The following is a 16,768-nucleotide window of genomic DNA, read 5'->3' on the forward strand; positions in this document are numbered from 1 at the left end:
TGTTGTAATTATACTGCAATGTAAAAGATGAGCATGTCAAAAGCACAGTATCTGCCCCAAATCCGTGTCACTATCTCATATGCCATAATCTGCAAAGTGTCTAAGAAATGTAATGGTCAACAAGGCATGCAAAATCAGCACGGCGCCTGTTATTCCATCGCATAATAAATTAGACTGATGGGAATTAAGCGACGAGACAGTAAGAAGAGCCGTGTTAAAGGAAGGGATTTTTCTCCTGGCTTTCCCTTGTCCATGTGATTCGTTGTGGGGATGAAGAAGACAGGGAGGCTAATTTCATGTGCTAACTAATAACAGCACTGTCGCCTCCAGCTACAGTCATGTCTGCTCCTTTGCTACAAGTGTTGACTGTGTTGCCTATGTGGGAACTTCATTCACGCCGCTCATACGTCTTTCCACGGACAATGATGTGCAGGCGCCGTTTGTCTGCATGTAAGCGATTTATTTACGTCCGTTTCCGAAAGTCTGACTCTCAAGGCAACTTGCGTGTGTCATCTGATTTTACATATAGGCGCTCAAGCTAACCATATGAACAACATGCTTTTCATGGACGACAAACAAAGCCGATTGAACATGAAAAAGATCAATGTGTCCATTCTACGTGTTGCGGATCTATGAAAGCGAAGAGTGTCTGCCTCGTGATGCGGAGGGGGGAGCTGCGGCCACGCCAGGGGCCACAGGCGAGCACAAATACACCCTGTCTCTGAGCCGTGGCCTGCCCCGGCTTCCCAGCAAACACCGAGAGGGAGATAGACAAGTAGTCATATGCAGACAGACACGCACACCAACAAAGACGGCAATACTTCAACGGGTACAGCCACTGGACAAGCTTATGACACAGGGGAAAACAGTGTGAGACCACATGGAGCTTATTGGGATGAGGCTACATCGCAAAATAATAAAACACTTGTTTAATTCTAGGTGACATTTGAAGTAAAGATTTCTATCAGAATATAATATTTCTCTTACAAGTTTAAAAAATGTTTCTATGTTTACTCTGCGGCTCCTGTTGTGTATTTCTTTAATATTGATCGATAATGTTTCGCTTTTTGCTTTGTATTTTTACATCTTTTTAGACAAAAAAGCTAATGGGACAGAACTGAACTGATTTAGTTTATTATAGACAGAGGAAATCGGAAGAAGAGGGTGTTTTTTATTTGCCAGACCCAAGCAGGAAAAAAGATCACCATGGAGGAAATTGTCAAAAAGCGCATTCAAACTCGTGCCGTTGTGGTAAGTGAGTAGAAATGGACAGTGCAGAATGTCCTATGTGTTGATTTTTTTTTTTATCGTCCTCCTAACGTGCTTTCTGCGATTAGAGGTTGCTCAATTTTTTCGTCCTGAAAAGTTTGTTTCAATCTAGCGAGTCTTTTGGTGCAAAAAAATAACATGTTCTTTAAAAGAGCAGATGGAAAGTTTCTGCACATCCTTCCCTCCCTTCCTCCATCCCTCCGCCTATCTTAATGATACGTCTTCTCCAAATATACTACTCCTTTCATGAGAATTTCCAGCCGGCATGTAACGCTGGGCTAGACTGTGAGCATGTGTGTGCCAGGAGGAGGGCCCTTCTCTCATCTCTTATCTGTGTGCGAGCGTGCATGTGTCAGACGCTCTGACTGTCTTATATAGTAACGTTGTATCTGTTGGGCATGGGAACATATGGGTCATGTGTCTTATTCATAGACAGGATATGAAGAAAAGGCCAAAGAGTGCAAGGAGTCGACAGCAAGATTCATAACGTCACGAAATGCTGCGTTGTCCAAGGTCATATTGAAGCGTTTTTGTAGCTTATCCTATAGTTTCAATGATAAGAAAAGAGTACACCTTGGACAGTGTAGATTTAATTGTAGTAATGACATTTAAAGGCCAACACAAACTGACCTCAGATGCACTCACAAGCAAGACCAAGCCCAAACCCTTGCTGAAGGGCTTTACCACAAAGCCAAAAAAAAAAAGGTTCACAGCGAAATAACTGCCTTAGCGTGTTGTGTTAGCATGGCATAATTGACACAAAACCCATGTGAGCGAGATGCTATTGGTTCTTGCTAAAAGCTAACACACACATTTTCAAATTAACGTTAACTAGCATATGTATTTATTTATTTTTTTTAATCTAGATTAGTTTTATTTTGTTTTTATTGTATTTCCAAGCCTCATGATTCAAAACACATTGACCCAGTCCAATATGTTTCAAAGAGCCTCATCATTTATTCATTCATTATGAGGTACTTCTCTGACCATGATTATGTAATCATCATCAAGCTTAAATAAGGCTGACATTTGTCTGTGTATGGACACACTTCTGGTTCCCGGTGTGTTTTCTTCTTTAGAATACTGACATCAGCAACATCCCCCTGTCAGAGCAGAACAAGAGCGGTCTGGATGGAGGGAGCGGCAGAGGAGGAGACAGGGGAAAAGGGAAATGTGCCGCCCCTGGGGTTTAACACAGATAACAGCACAAATATTCTGAGAGACCCCTCTTTACACTCCCCGTCCCACATTTCACCCAAGGGACCACTATTTGAGTAAGACATGTGAAACTAAGTGATGAGAAATAATAACTATAATCTTGGCGTCGGACTATGCCTATTCTGCCATTAGTGACGCGGTGTTATCATTGCATGTACTGCTATATAAAGCCACACGTCCAGGGTCTGTCCTCATCCCATTAAAAAGCCTTGACATGCTACATTAGCTTCATAAAACAGAGAGCGTGAATCAAGATGGTTGGACAAGAATAAAAGGGAAGAAAGCCATATACAGTATTTCAGCCAGTGCTGGAAAAGGAGGACAGAATTTACAAGCTGGAGGGATGGATACATTTAAGTTGCTATGTTGTACCGTAAATATACAGAAATACAAATTTCACTTTGCAAAAGATCAAACCCAGGCTGCGCTGTGAGTATATGGGCTACTAAGTGATCCAATAAGGCATCCGAGGTCAATGGTGTTTTAGTTCATTTACCAGCGGAACCAAGACCTCCGAACACTTCTTATATGAGCAACATCAAAGCACTTTCAGGGGGATGTCCAAGCAGAAAAGCAAAACAAATCATGTCTCTTCTTTAGTATGCAATCCATGCCACTCATATGCCTTAAAGTTAACCAAATATGTTTGGTGAATCCTGTGAACTTCAACAGTTAAACTAATAACAGCCAAGATGATAGTGGCTGTTGAGATGGTAGTTTTAGTAAAAGTGGCTTATTTGTCCTGCTCCCTCGACTGTTCCCAGGTCAACTCTCTGTGGAAGCGAGCTGCCCATCAGGAATGCCTATAGTGGCTAATCCAGGGCATTTTTGGCTAGAAGGGCATCGGGATGTCATACCAAACCCGACAACACACACGTGCACAGCCACACACTCATGTACACACGGTTTACTGGAAGTGCAGATTTGCCCTTGCCAGAAGTGGATGAGATTACCTTAAATATTTGGGGAGGCGAGCACATTGTTATGCTAACAACAAATGCCCAGAACCCTGAGCATATGCAGACTTTAAAACAAGCCTTTCAAACCGTTTTTTTGCGGTAAGTTCCCCAATTTATTTCCAAATTTCTTGCTCATTGAGTGGAAGTTACATCCTCAATGCAGCACAGTAAGAAGTATGCCTTTCTGAATTCCTTTCTGTGTAGGTGGCATTGACTGACATCCCTTTGACTTCATTAGGGAGCAGGGACCCGGCAACAAAGCTGGCTCTGGGAGAAAGGGGGGATTAAAGACACAAGAAAAAGGGAGTGAGAGTGGAGCAAACAACAGAAAAAAGCACCGCTAACCTAATTTCCTCTGATTCTGGTCTGCTATGACACAAAACACAAAACAGGGCAAAAAACAGATGGCATAAGAGACTCGAAATGAACACGGCACACAAGTGAGATGTAAATATGCCGTATGCAAAGTTTACGCAAAGAAGACGCCCCCTGTCGTCATGCTCTGAAGCACAATACAATGTCTTACATGGCAATGGGGATATAGAAAAACGAACTCCACACTTGTAGCATGAATTATTCACCAGACATTTTACCACGACGTACACAAAGATACCAGATACCCTGTTTTCATCATGAGAAATCTCTATCTCAACTGGATACAATATAATTCAGGGAATTGCATAGTTAATGTATATACTGTATCTCTATTTTTATAATATAATAATACAATGTCTTAGTTACTTTTGCTACTGTACAGTTTAGAACCTGTACTACTAGTATTTGGTTGTTTAGAGCTGTATTTGACTCAGCATGTTGTAGACAGAGGAGCTATGGCAGTTGCTGTATTTATGTGGTGTGAACAGTACTTGGGTGGGTCTTTTACATATGTGTATTTTAGAGCTTAAAGAACCTAAAGGAAAAAAACCTGGCTTTATATTTGAACAAAGTGCTGTTGTGTTAACCCGGGCGTGGTCTGTTGATCAAACTGATGACATTTATGTGGTTCTATATGTTGAACATGGGGCTCGTCCACAGTGCCTTCCTAAGAGCCTGGGCGTGCTTCATTAGTCCTCCCTATTGCGGCGGAGGAGGCTAAATTTATTAAGGAGCCGGATGTTGCACAACACCTGCTGCTGTGCTTGCCTCTGTGCAATAAAGGAAAGGGGGTGCGTATGCTAGCTAGTGCTACTGGTGAACGCTGCTCGTTGGACTGAGGCTGATGAGCTGGGGCTAATTCAGGGGGTGATTATGTAGTTTGCTGGACCACTAAACCTCTTTAAGCCCGTAATTACCGCCTATTTGAACGAGGGGAAGCACTCCAAAGCAATCGGTGCTTGCACCAAGCAGCGCAATGAACGGCAGCCACAGCTGGAGGTGGGCTGCCTCAGGGCTGCCTGCAATGAAGGGGGTGTGTAAATGGGTAGTAGGAGGATCCATAAAGCCTCATCCCAGTCAGGTACCACAGCAAACTGAGGCAACGCAGCAGGACACCCTCGCCGTGCCAGTGTGCTAGCTCCAAGCTACAGCGCTCTAAGCTAGTGTTCGTGCACTGATCTCTCATCTAAAAAACAAATTGTTAAACAGGACTACAATACACAGGACTGTAGCAAAAACAAAGTACTATTATGGGAGATTTGGAGGCAGCCAAATAAAAACAATTATAGAACAATTGGGCACTAACCACATGATTGCTTGAGACTAAATGGGGCTTGTAACTGGTTATTGGAGCCCTACAGATGTCACAGCGGTGAGAGCCTAAGAGGATTTCTCACACAGAGATATTCAGGAGGGAATCATATTCTCAGATTGCATCGGAGCCAGAAAGAAACTCATTTCATTTCACTTGACTTTCAAGGAAATTTGACTTTACGTAATGCCACTGAAATGTGATCTCTCAAAGGAAACAATTTGTGGACCACAGAACATTCTAATAACCCTAGCAATATTATTATGTTATTATCATAATTACCCTTTTGCCCCCGACGTTTTAATTAGAAACTCACCGCTGGCCCCTGGGGGTGAAAGAACCTGGGTTAGGAGGATGCTGAAACTAGGTAAAGGTATTTCACAATTGCTCCCTTATGCTCTTCAGAGGGACCAGTAAAAACGGAAATAAGGACATGATTTTTGAATGATGTTGCTCTATTTGTCCTCAGTCTTCAGTCTATTCTTTTATAACAACAGATTAAGTAGATCATAAGTAGTCTTTTTTTGTATCAATTCTTTTTTGCTTCAGCTTTATATTTAACACTTACCTTTTTTTTTTTTTTTTTCAATCTACCTCTTAGTTCTTGCAACATTAAGAAAGGTCCATCTCCATCGGTGCATGCTTTAACAAATCAATGACTTAATGTGTCGTAACAAACAAGTGAGCAGCACCCTCATGCCTGCTCACTTCCCCCACTGCTAATGCGAGCGCTACATGGGCTGTGCTTAAGAGGTGCCACACGGAGCGAGAAAATGACCAAAACTCATATAAAATAGAACAGCAATAATGACCAACGCTATGAAAGCCAAAAGTCCAATCGCCGTGTCCTTGTGCTGTTTCAGCCGTTAGCTCTGTTTGAGTCCTTCGCCGTGAGTTATTGCCTGTCTGCATTCACCACCTGGTTCACTAGCGATGATTTCTCTCACTCCAATGGCCGCCACACTAACACACAAACACCAGAGAGACGCGCACATGCACATTCAGCGTTGCCATGTTAGCAAACCCACTTGACTGTCCCTCTCGGCAGGGTCAGATGGCACAGTACCTGCTTATGATCTGCAGTGCCACCTGCCTCAGCACCGGAGCACACCTCAATTAGACCATTAGCCGAGCGTTATGGCTACATACACACGAGCTTATCTATAAATAATAGCGCTCTCTTTGAAATGGCACCAATAGCACTAGGATAGTGCAGTTCAAGGCCAATAAAATGTAAGCTAACACAGATGTACATTATGGAAAAATGGAGTAAGAGTGAAACATAGAAAAAAAAACCCGGAATGGGCGAGAAGTCAGAGAAGCAGAAGGCATGCATAAAAGATGGGGAGCCCTTATGGTTTTTCAGGGGGGAAGTGTTTTGTCTGGGTGAAAGATATACAGTACAAGCGGAGGGAAAGACAGGGAGAGAGAGAGAGACGCACGGTTCACGCATGGACGGAAATACAAGTGGGAGGAACTGAATTGATAAATTAGTTCAGCCAACGAACAAACTGATTACCACGACAGAGAAACCGCAGCCACGGAGCAGCGGAGCACGCGCAAGGACAGAGACAGAAAGGCACACAATGCTTACAAAAGAGACAACAGACTAATATAACTGCAAAGGATGAAAAGAGTGGAAAACGTGCTGTACTGTGCAGAGAGACAACGATAATTTGTCCCTGACTCTGTTTAGCAAAGACCAAAACTCAAAGATTGGAAAGTTCAGGGGTAAAAAGTCACACACACAAGGCGCCCTAAAAACCGCCACAACAAATAATGTTCAAACATAACAGTGACAGTACTGTGTTGCAGCTGACAGTGCTGAATGTCTCAATGCTAAAACAAAAAGTCATTGCTTATATTAAAAATACAATCCCCCAACTGCTGGCAATAATAATCTTTCTATTACAAGCATTCCTTAAGCTAACCACAGACTTATGACAATATTTTTCCCAGACTCTTCCGAACGTCAACTTGCCACTCACTCTCCAATAAATACCGCAGTCATGGTGGGGAACTCCACACCCCAACAATGATCCTGACGTCACCACAGTATAGACATGTACTGCTCTATACATGGCTTCAAAGCGAGTGTCTGCGTGTAGGGCAAGCCCGAGTATTGCATTTGCAGAATACTGTTAAATCAAGCTGCTTGCAATCAGGGCCTCTGTGTTTTGACACAGACAGTCAGGCTGACTTATAGCGAGCGACTGTTAATGAAAAATACAACTAGTGTGAAAGAACAGCATTGGCATGGAGTCATCAATCACCATAATACACTCAACAACAATGAAGCCACACACTCAGCGATTAATTTACAGACAGGGGATGGGCAAGCACATGAAAAATGAAAGTATGGAACAATAGCATTATTATGTGTGTTTTTTTTATCACTTCCACTAAACAAATGCAGTCCCGAGAAAGGCGAAAGTAAATCAACAGAGCAGACCGACTGTATGTATTTTATGGTGAGGGGAGTATGTTAAGTCCCTTGTGTCCAGTGATCTTCACTGCTACTGACCGACCTTGAGAGTCTGTAAAGTTCTCACATTCTTAAAGAAACACAGCGGCTCTTTGAATGAGGCCAGAGCAACATTCATATCCTCACTGCTATCTTCAGCAGTCAATAATGACTTTTAAAATGATAATGTAGACTCAAAATAGACATTGAATAAAGGGAGGAATGTGCGTGTGTGTTCAACTTTTCAGCATTTTCGGCCAAAGTAATCCACAATCTTTAAGCATTTAAGAGTTATTTATTTTGTTTTCCTTAGGTGTACTAACTTTTGAGTCGCTAGTTACATGGATTGTTATGCTTGTTTATTTGTTTTGCCGCTTACAATGGCAAACACATGAATTCAGTTAAAGGTGCACTATGTAACTTTATATGTGGAAAAAAAGGCCTGATATTTGTCTGTATTTGACCTTTTAGTGACTCAGCGGCGTTATGGGTGCAGCATGGGACCTTTGCTTTCTCTCACAGTGGCCTTTATGATGCTCCAGAATCAATTGTTTTGGGGTTTCTGCTCCATTTCTGGTACAAACCCCTAAAAACAATTGATCCTGGAGTGTCATAGAGGCCACTGTGAGGGAAAGCAAAGGTGCCATGCTGCACCCATAACGCCACCGAGTCATTAAAAGGGCAAATGCATGCAAATATTGAGATGGTTTTTTTCACCTAAAAAGTTGCATAGTGCACCTTTAAGCTTCAGATTGTTTAAAAATGCAAGACGCACCTTAACACAGCTACATTTATTTTCACCATGATTTTTTTTTATGTATAAAACATCCATTTGGTAAGCTCAGAAAACTCCAACAAGGACATCTGCAGACCACTCTAAGATGAATACCCATCTATAAATGCTTAGTTGAGCCACAAAACCCCATATCTACCAGAACAAAGCTACAGAATATAAATGTCTTAACATACGCCTTAACATATGTATCTTTTCAAATTCCTCCCCAAAGCGTTTACTGTATGCCCCCTATTCATTTGCCCATCCATCCATCATCCTGTCCATCAGTCAAAAAACAGATGGCCTTTCAGGAGCCTGTGTCGGGACTGATGACTTCCCTCTGCCCCGGCCATACTATTATACCCCCCCCCCCGAACTCCCCCCTTCCTCACACACAAGCGCACACAACCATCCGCTAAAAGCAACACAAAAGACACACACGCATTCAGATACACCCCGTGCCCCCCGACAAGTTGACCAGATGGAAGGGTCACACAATCTATCCATTCCCCGCTATCTGTACATGGGGAGGGATAGGTTATCAAGCTTGAATACACAGAACAACAGCGAAGAGAGGAACAGTGAAGCGAGTTACATAGTGTGTGGAAAAGGGCCAATACCATGTGTCTACGGGGTGATCGGACAAAGAGAAGCCCCCCAAACAGATCTGTCTGCCGTGGGTCCCAGGGGCCTGTCAGGAGGGATAATTGATGATGTTTTCATTACAAGGTGTGGGTTAATGTGGGGGCTGGGGCTGCACTCCGTGTTGTGGGAGTTCGCAGGTTGACTCAGCTGCCTCATCTCTGACTGACTCCGGTCAATTCTGCGACATGTGCAACGCTCGAGAAAAATAAGACACCACTTCAGTTCATTCTTGAAAAAAAAAAGTTTGTCTGCAGCGGAATGCAAGAAAATGATTCCACTAACTATTAATTTCTGATTGATTGTTTTGGTCAAAAATACTAATGCAATTATGTTTAAAATATTGAACATAAAGCCTATAAGGGCCTGTGTTACCATTTATGAATTTTGATGTAAGTAGTGCAGCTTCCAGTACGTGATGTCCAATTTATGCACCATAGATTTGCCTATAGCGAATAAGTGAAGAAGGTTTGGCTTTCATGTACTTGCCAACTGACCTATAAGACTGTGTACTTTTTTTAACTGTTTCCTAAAGACCCTAAATGTTAAAACACTGTGAACTAGTGCACTGTTGTTCTTTTCTGTCTGATGTGCCCAAACCTCAGAAATGTATTATTTTGCACTAGTCAGAGTAGTTTAGAGAAATGCAAACTACAGTGTTCACACATACTGCCCACTTTGACACAAAGAGGGGTCTTCATCCCGCTCAGCGCACACACACACACACACACACTCACTGCCTACAGCAAGTTCCACGGCCACAGATAAACTATGTGAAAGTGAGTAAAAACAGTGGGAATAAAACTATAACTTGTTCTCTTGTTTGCCTGCACCCCGTCAGTGTCACGCTAGGCCTTTGGCAGATCTGTCCGTCTGTCTGTCCTCTCTTAGGCCCTCTTTGAAATGCCTAATGCAGTGGCGCCTCGGCTTCTGACTGCCACTTAGATTGAATTAAGACCTAATCGGAGACATCAGGTCACAGAGCGCTATATTACTGTACTGTATCAAGACGGGCATCTATTCTTTGTTGCAGATTATGGGGAAAATATCATGACAGGGCATACACAAAAGTCAGCTGATAGTCTCCTTCCCCTTTTATGAAGCAATTACTGAGGCGTCCCACTGACTTAGATAGTCAGATCGAAATAATTTTTCATGAAACTCAATTTGCCCAAGACAAACACGTCAAACGACAATCACAGGACAAAGCTTATACCCGTACAGCACTTTGTCATGCGTCCACTTTGCTCTGACTGTCCTCTTCAAAAAACATTGCATGACCTTTTAAATTGGCCTTAATAAGAAGACAGATTTATGTTGCTTTTGAACTCTGTGATTGGGAGAGCTGAGGTCACAGTGAATCCAGATGGGAGTTTCCGCCTTGGACTGGGGATGCCTTAGCTGACCGGGGTGCTGACATGCGGAGGCAGCAGCAATAAACAGCACAAGAGTAATAGCATCTGAGGCAATGCTGAACTTTGATCTCACAATTTTCTGCAATTTTTTCCCTCCAAAATTGAAAACATAAACACAGAACTTCGAAATACAACTCACTTAATATGGCCATGATACAGTCTCTACTCTTACACCCCCATTTCCCATTCAAGAAATGTGTTCATGCAGTTTTCAATACACACTTTGCATACTTTGAACAGGCACCACGAGGTTGCTTTTTTTTGCTCGCTAGCCTTCTTTGCCAGCGCAGAAATGAATTATATCACTTTTCACACCTGTTTCTGCTCAAAAACTCCTGCTGCACGCTGCAATGTGAAGAAAAAAAGAAAAAAAAAAAGAAGAAAAATCCGGGGGGAGAGCGAACGAACCCCCAGCTCCGCTACATCTGCGTCTGAGAGCAGTTAAATTAGACTCTAATTGTATTAACTGGGGATTATGCCTTGCAGTTGGATTTTTTCATACTCTCGAGTTGCTTTTTACACGTTTTTTTAAAAGGGAAAGCACAAATGAGGGCTCGTCAAGAGGGGTTTTGCGGGTTGGCTCCTTTTATGAGCTGCAATCACGGTTAGCCCCTCGTTACGGCGAAGCTGTGTACAAATAAGGGGAGGAGGAGAGCCAGCGCGATAATGCTGTGTGTGTGTGTGTGTGTGTGTGTGTGAGCCAGGCTAGACTAATACAGCAATGCTAACCAAGTGCCATATTGGTCCCTCCTTTATTTTCATATATGGAACAATCCGAGTGTGTGTGTGTGTGTGTGTGTGTGTGTGTGTGTGTGTGTGTGTGTGTGTGTGTGTGTGTGTGTGTGTGTGTGTGTGTGTGTGTGTGTGTGTGTGTGTGTGTGTGTGTGTGTGTGTGTGTGTGTGTATGAGGAGAAGGCGGGAGAGAATTCCATCTAATTACTCTATCACATAATTTCACAAATTGCCTTTTCATAGGGGAGTGGAGAGAACAGCACAGGGAGCACAGGGGGATTGGAGTCTTGGGCTTTCATTTACTACTCATTTCTTGTTAAATTAGAGAGAAAATACCATTGTTGCGAAGCTGGGGAACCAGAACACACAATAAAAGCCTTGGAATAAAGTAAATATGGGTAAATCTCAAGATGAGGCAAGATGACAAGCTAGATTTGTAACGGGCTTAAAAGGAATTACTCCATGCAACTCGACATCGTTCAATAATTACGGGAAATTAACCGATTTGCCAAACTCTCACTAATGCGCCTCGATCAATCATGACTAAGGTAATTTGAACAAAAACTTAGATGGAAAATGTTCATTCATTCATGGCCAGGATTTCAGTTGCCAAAGTCGGAGCCCTATCTTGGCTAACAACTGCATGTGAGGCTGCACCAAGTTTAGCCTTTCAATGACAAGCAAATGTTTTGTGGTAAGTCCAGGTCAGCACAGCCCGATGATCCTCCCAGTTAACATGTCCCAACAGCATCCATAACATAGTATGAAATCACTGGGTGTGGCACAGCTGTGATGTGCCAATATGCCGTCACCATTCTCCAAATCACAGCCACTGTTGTTACGAGCTGCTCCTTGTCACCTCTATCCGAACACAAGCGCTGCATTCTTTATGATTCTAACCTCAAAAAAGATAACATTAATGCCACCTACTCTGTACACTCCTGTGCCGAACTGCTCCACCCCTCCTCCCTCTCTCCCCAAAAGACATCTCCCCAGTGGCACTAAGTATGAAGGCGGATACCAAAAAACACCCAACTCCATAATGTATTCTTCTCACTTTACTAATCTTTGTTCTTGTGCAAATGGGTTCCTTGCAAGTTTAGTCCTGGCTAATTTCAGAGTGGTGTGGTGTCAGATGTGCATAATTGGTCTATCTCTGAGAGGCCAGACTCTGCCAGTTATAGACAAAGGAGGCCAGACGATGACGCCAGGGGTGAGTTCGGGAGGCTTCTTCTCGCTCTTATAGCCAGTGAATGACATTAGAAATTCTCTAAAATGACGCAAAATTCTCGGATGACTGAGAGCCTGCAGAGACTTTTTTCCTCCTCATTGTAAACGACCACATTTTTTTGTCCCAAACAATAGACGCCAGTGGCCACAGCTTGTACTTAAGCCTTTCTCCTGTGCCTGAGAGAATGGACAGGTTCCACAGATCTTCCTTATCCACCTCCTCACCTCCTTGGCCTTCTCCTCTCCTCTTTTTTCTTCTCCCTCCCTCCCTTGACACTCACTTATATCCTTCCCACTGTTGGAGATCTGAGAGCGAACAAGCCTCCCATAAGCTGGAGCCCTGGTGTTATATGACATTTGGCTTTTGGGGAGGAAGTGTGCATGTTTCAAACACCTTTTCCTCTGCGGCCCTCAAGGTTTCCGAGGTATACAGGTTGAGGTCAGGGAGATGGAGGGGAGGTGAGCGGACAATGAGGAGCTAGCGGTTGGGGGATAGGGTCAGATGAAAAAAGAAAAAAAAAAATAAAGTGCAAGAATGTCTTTTGGTTCTTTGCAAATACACACACTCCTACTCGAAATGCAGGAAACTTCCATTTGGCCAGTAAACAGTGGAACGATTCTCCCAGACCTTACCATGCGTCAACATCAAAGAAGGGACTAGCAATAAATTTATAAAAAAGTTCATGCAATATTCACAATCCAACAACCAAATTACTTTTCGCTGCATCTTGCGTGAGCGTTGGTGAAATTCAGACGCAGCCACACTGTATTATGTTTTCCACATTTTGTGATGGAGCATGGGGGAGTATAGGTTAGATTGCAAACAGTGTAATTTGGATCCGGTAAACATTTCCACTATGTGATGTTATTTCTAGCAGTGCATCTGAGTGTATTCTAAATTGTGGTCTGCTTTCTGAGTTGATTATAAGTGAAACAAGTCAAAACTACAATGATGTAAGATGTAGCCAATATTTAATAAACTGGATATGCTGTGCAGAAAGTCCCATCAGGCAATGAACAGAAAGAGGCGCATCAATATTGGGCCATTCAAGAAACAGTGCTTGAACCTAAACTGTAACTCAAGCTCTAAGCACATCAAAGAGGCACTAAACATTAAACCGAATTTATTCTGTTGATGAACTGTAAATAGTAAGACATTTTTAGAGAACCGTGTTTTCCGGGCTATAAGTCGCTCCAGAGTATAAGTCGCACAATTTGCAACTACCTGGGCATGGAGGCATTTACAAGCCTCTCCCGTCAGCACGTTGTTCAAGCTCTCATTTGCGAACTTGTTCCTTGTTCCTGGCATCTATAGCTTTTAGCCCGCGATTAGCTTTTTTGTTTTCTTTATCGCAGTAAGAGTAGCCTCCATTTCTCGCTCACTCTGAACTCTCTTTCTGCTGCTAGATTACTGTTTTTTAAATCTTCAGTGGTACAACAGCAGCAGATACTGGTACACAAACCTAGAGCGCCCTCTAGCGGCTGTCAGTGTGAAAATAGCAAATATGTGAAAATATATATTTTCATATATAAGACGCACCTGAGTATAAGTCGCACCCTCAGCCAAACTACTGTATGAAAAAAAGGGCCACTTGTAGTCCGGAAAATATGGTACTGTCTACAGTTCCAAGTCCGTCTTTTAACCATTTTAAGTAAGAGTAAGAGTGACATTCAACGTCATGACTTCAAAGCAGTCTGATGAGCGGCTCATTCTTACCCACGCCCAACCACGCACACCGGAGGAGGAGTAGAAAGTATGAGCAAAACGGCAATGCATCCAAACATCGTCATGCCAGCAACTTGAGCTTCTACAGCGTTTCCTCATCTTATACCCAGGTTGGGAGGTTAGCAGCTGGCACTTGAAACCATATTGCCAGCTATAATGGAGGAAAAAAATATATACAAATACCACAGGCCTTTGTCAAATAGTAGACATGTGTTCAATGGCGACAGATTTGTTTCTAATAAGGTTCATCTATGTATCTGCAGCAGCTATGGCCAGGGGCGTCTCGCCTAAGCTTCAACCTTATTCAGTTTCAGCAGAGATCGCCGGCAGATTACGCAGACCTTGTCTTTGAAGTGCTCCCCATTCTAGCACTGGGATAGACTCTGAAGAAAGGAGTGGATTCTCATGGTGTCGATGAGCGTGTATTGGTATCTAAAGAGTGTGAGAGAGAAAGCTGGAGTGCCTGTGGCGGCAGTGAGCTACTGAAAGTTGTGCTCTTGCTCTATTCTACTCACTGTTAGATGCTGGAAAAGCCATGCTCTCATGATGTTGGTGGCCACTTTGGGGAAGATGCCTCTCTTCTTGTTGCGCTTCTTTTCCTTATCCGGGTCATCGTCGTCTCCTGTGCTCGGTGAAGCTACACTATTGTCCAGACCGTCACCTGTCACATGACAAACACAGGAAGAGATAGAGCAAATTAGAGACGCTCTTTGTTTTCTTCCCAAATTTGCAATGCCTCTTCCTTCAAAGGAAATAAATATGATTTTCAGGGAATTCTAGAGGGCTTTGTATGCACAGACTAAGGGTATAGAGACACAACAATGGCACGCTGAGAATGGCTGGAAAAACAGCACCTCATAAATGCATTCATTTTTAATACATTTATAAATAACCCTGCCTTTCATTTTGCTCTCTCTCTGCCACATGAAAATACACCAAGCACCGACGTCTTTCTGAGTGTGAGAAGGGGAGCACAAAGGACTTGTAAGGTCGCATTTCCCCACTCTCCCATCCAAGCCGTCGCAGAATTGAAAATGACAGAGAGATTTAGTCTTTATTATCCTGAGGGGAAAATAGTTATTGAAGCGTCACCCCACCGCATTCTGCCATTTTACCTGAGGTGGAAAGACGAACACGACACTACAAAAGGCCAGGTTGCGACGGCGAGGAGGGGGGCAGAAAATAAAAGCAAAAAGCAAAATAGGTGGAAAAAAGGAAGCGAGCGGCACAAACAGCAATAACAAAGCTGGCTGCTTTTCATAACAATGGCATCATGGCTGCTTACAGCAACCTGTAGGGCTTCGATAAGGCTCTATTAAGGCCAGTTAACCTCACCTTAGGGAAACACTGAGACAGCTTAAGGTATTTTAGCATGCAGGGACGGTGAGAGTAAGACACTCCAAGGGCCCCTTCTTTGCATTCAGTGGGCTCCACCTACACAAAGTACTAGTGAAGCACACACACTTGCTGTAGGTTATTCTATACAACTCATGAATTAGGCTTCTATCCATCCGAGTATGCGTAAAGTCTAATTGCTATTATCCCTATTCAAAAACAGGATTCTACTCGAGAATAATAAAGCAAGTGTGAGGCAAGGTAAACACATGATGCCAACGCAGGCACAAATTTAAGCAGCTGATAAGTGACTTTTGTCCTGGTAAAGTGGGTAAGAAGAAAACGGGAAGAAGCAAAAATAAAAACCGCTGCAGCAGTGTGCAGAATTGGATGCTTATTTATTGATTACACACAAAGCACTTCTAAAGCTTTTATGTCAATTCACTGTGCCACTCGGAGATAACTACATTCAAGCAAACCCGTGCTCCACTAACTTACACAGGGCGACACCCAGCACCTAGCTAAACCCTAAGCCCCGATTCATTGATAATTAATGGGGATGTTGGCGCTAATCCGGTTGGAGATGACTTTTTTCCAGCCCGCCACATCAATGGAATAATCAAGAGCCTAAAACCGGGCCTTTGCTCCCCATTACCTCAGGCAAAAGAATTCCTGAAAGCATGCCTTGAGGGCACCTGAATTATATACACCATTAGGAGAGAGAGGCTCGCAATGATCCATACGAAACAACACTGGGCTGGAGCGCGTTCTCATCCCCTCTTCATCAGTCCAACTGTTCTGGCAGCACAAGATACATATGCACAAATATTGAAGCCGTTTTAATGATGCGCTGGTAGCAGCAGAGGTGATGCTTCAGAGAGTGGGGGAGGGGACACAGCCACACCAACACAATACTAGTCACTGAATATTTGTGACGCATTTGGACTGACCAAAAGAAGTGTCCAAGTAGACTGACATAATGTGGAAGTATGGGATATGTTTGGATAAAGTGTCAACACTGGCAATTCAACTAAAGAATTTTAAAATCTGAAATCAAAGGAAAAGTTGTCCAAACAAGGGCATATAAAGTGTAATAATTTGCTTGAGAAATCCATTAAAAAGATAAGGATATGTAAAGAATATTTAATATGAATGGAGTTCACTATCTTTAAATAGAGGTCAAAGTCTATATTGGCAAATCTTGTAAATAAATAAGAATGATATTATTAGTGTACATACAGGATCAAGACTAAAGCCAAAACGGGAGAGAAACCCCACTCACCCCACCCATCAAACTCCCATGAGCCCTCTGTGTT

The 16,768-nt window shown here is 43.0% G+C and overlaps 1 protein-coding gene across 1 annotated transcript in view; it reads right to left on the bottom strand.

Moving 5' to 3' along the window:
• The window catches only part of meis1b (Meis homeobox 1 b), a 59,721-nt gene that overhangs the window by 13,715 nt on the left and 29,238 nt on the right, over positions 1–16,768 (bottom strand). Inside the window, exon 8 of the mRNA XM_079559581.1 lies at positions 14,633–14,778. Coding sequence (XP_079415707.1) covers positions 14,633–14,778 — 146 coding nt within the window. The remainder of the gene's footprint in view (positions 1–14,632; positions 14,779–16,768) is intronic.

Source organism: Gobius niger (assembly GCF_951799975.1).
Source record: "Gobius niger genome assembly, chromosome: 7".
Lineage (NCBI taxonomy): Eukaryota > Metazoa > Chordata > Actinopteri > Gobiiformes > Gobiidae > Gobius > Gobius niger.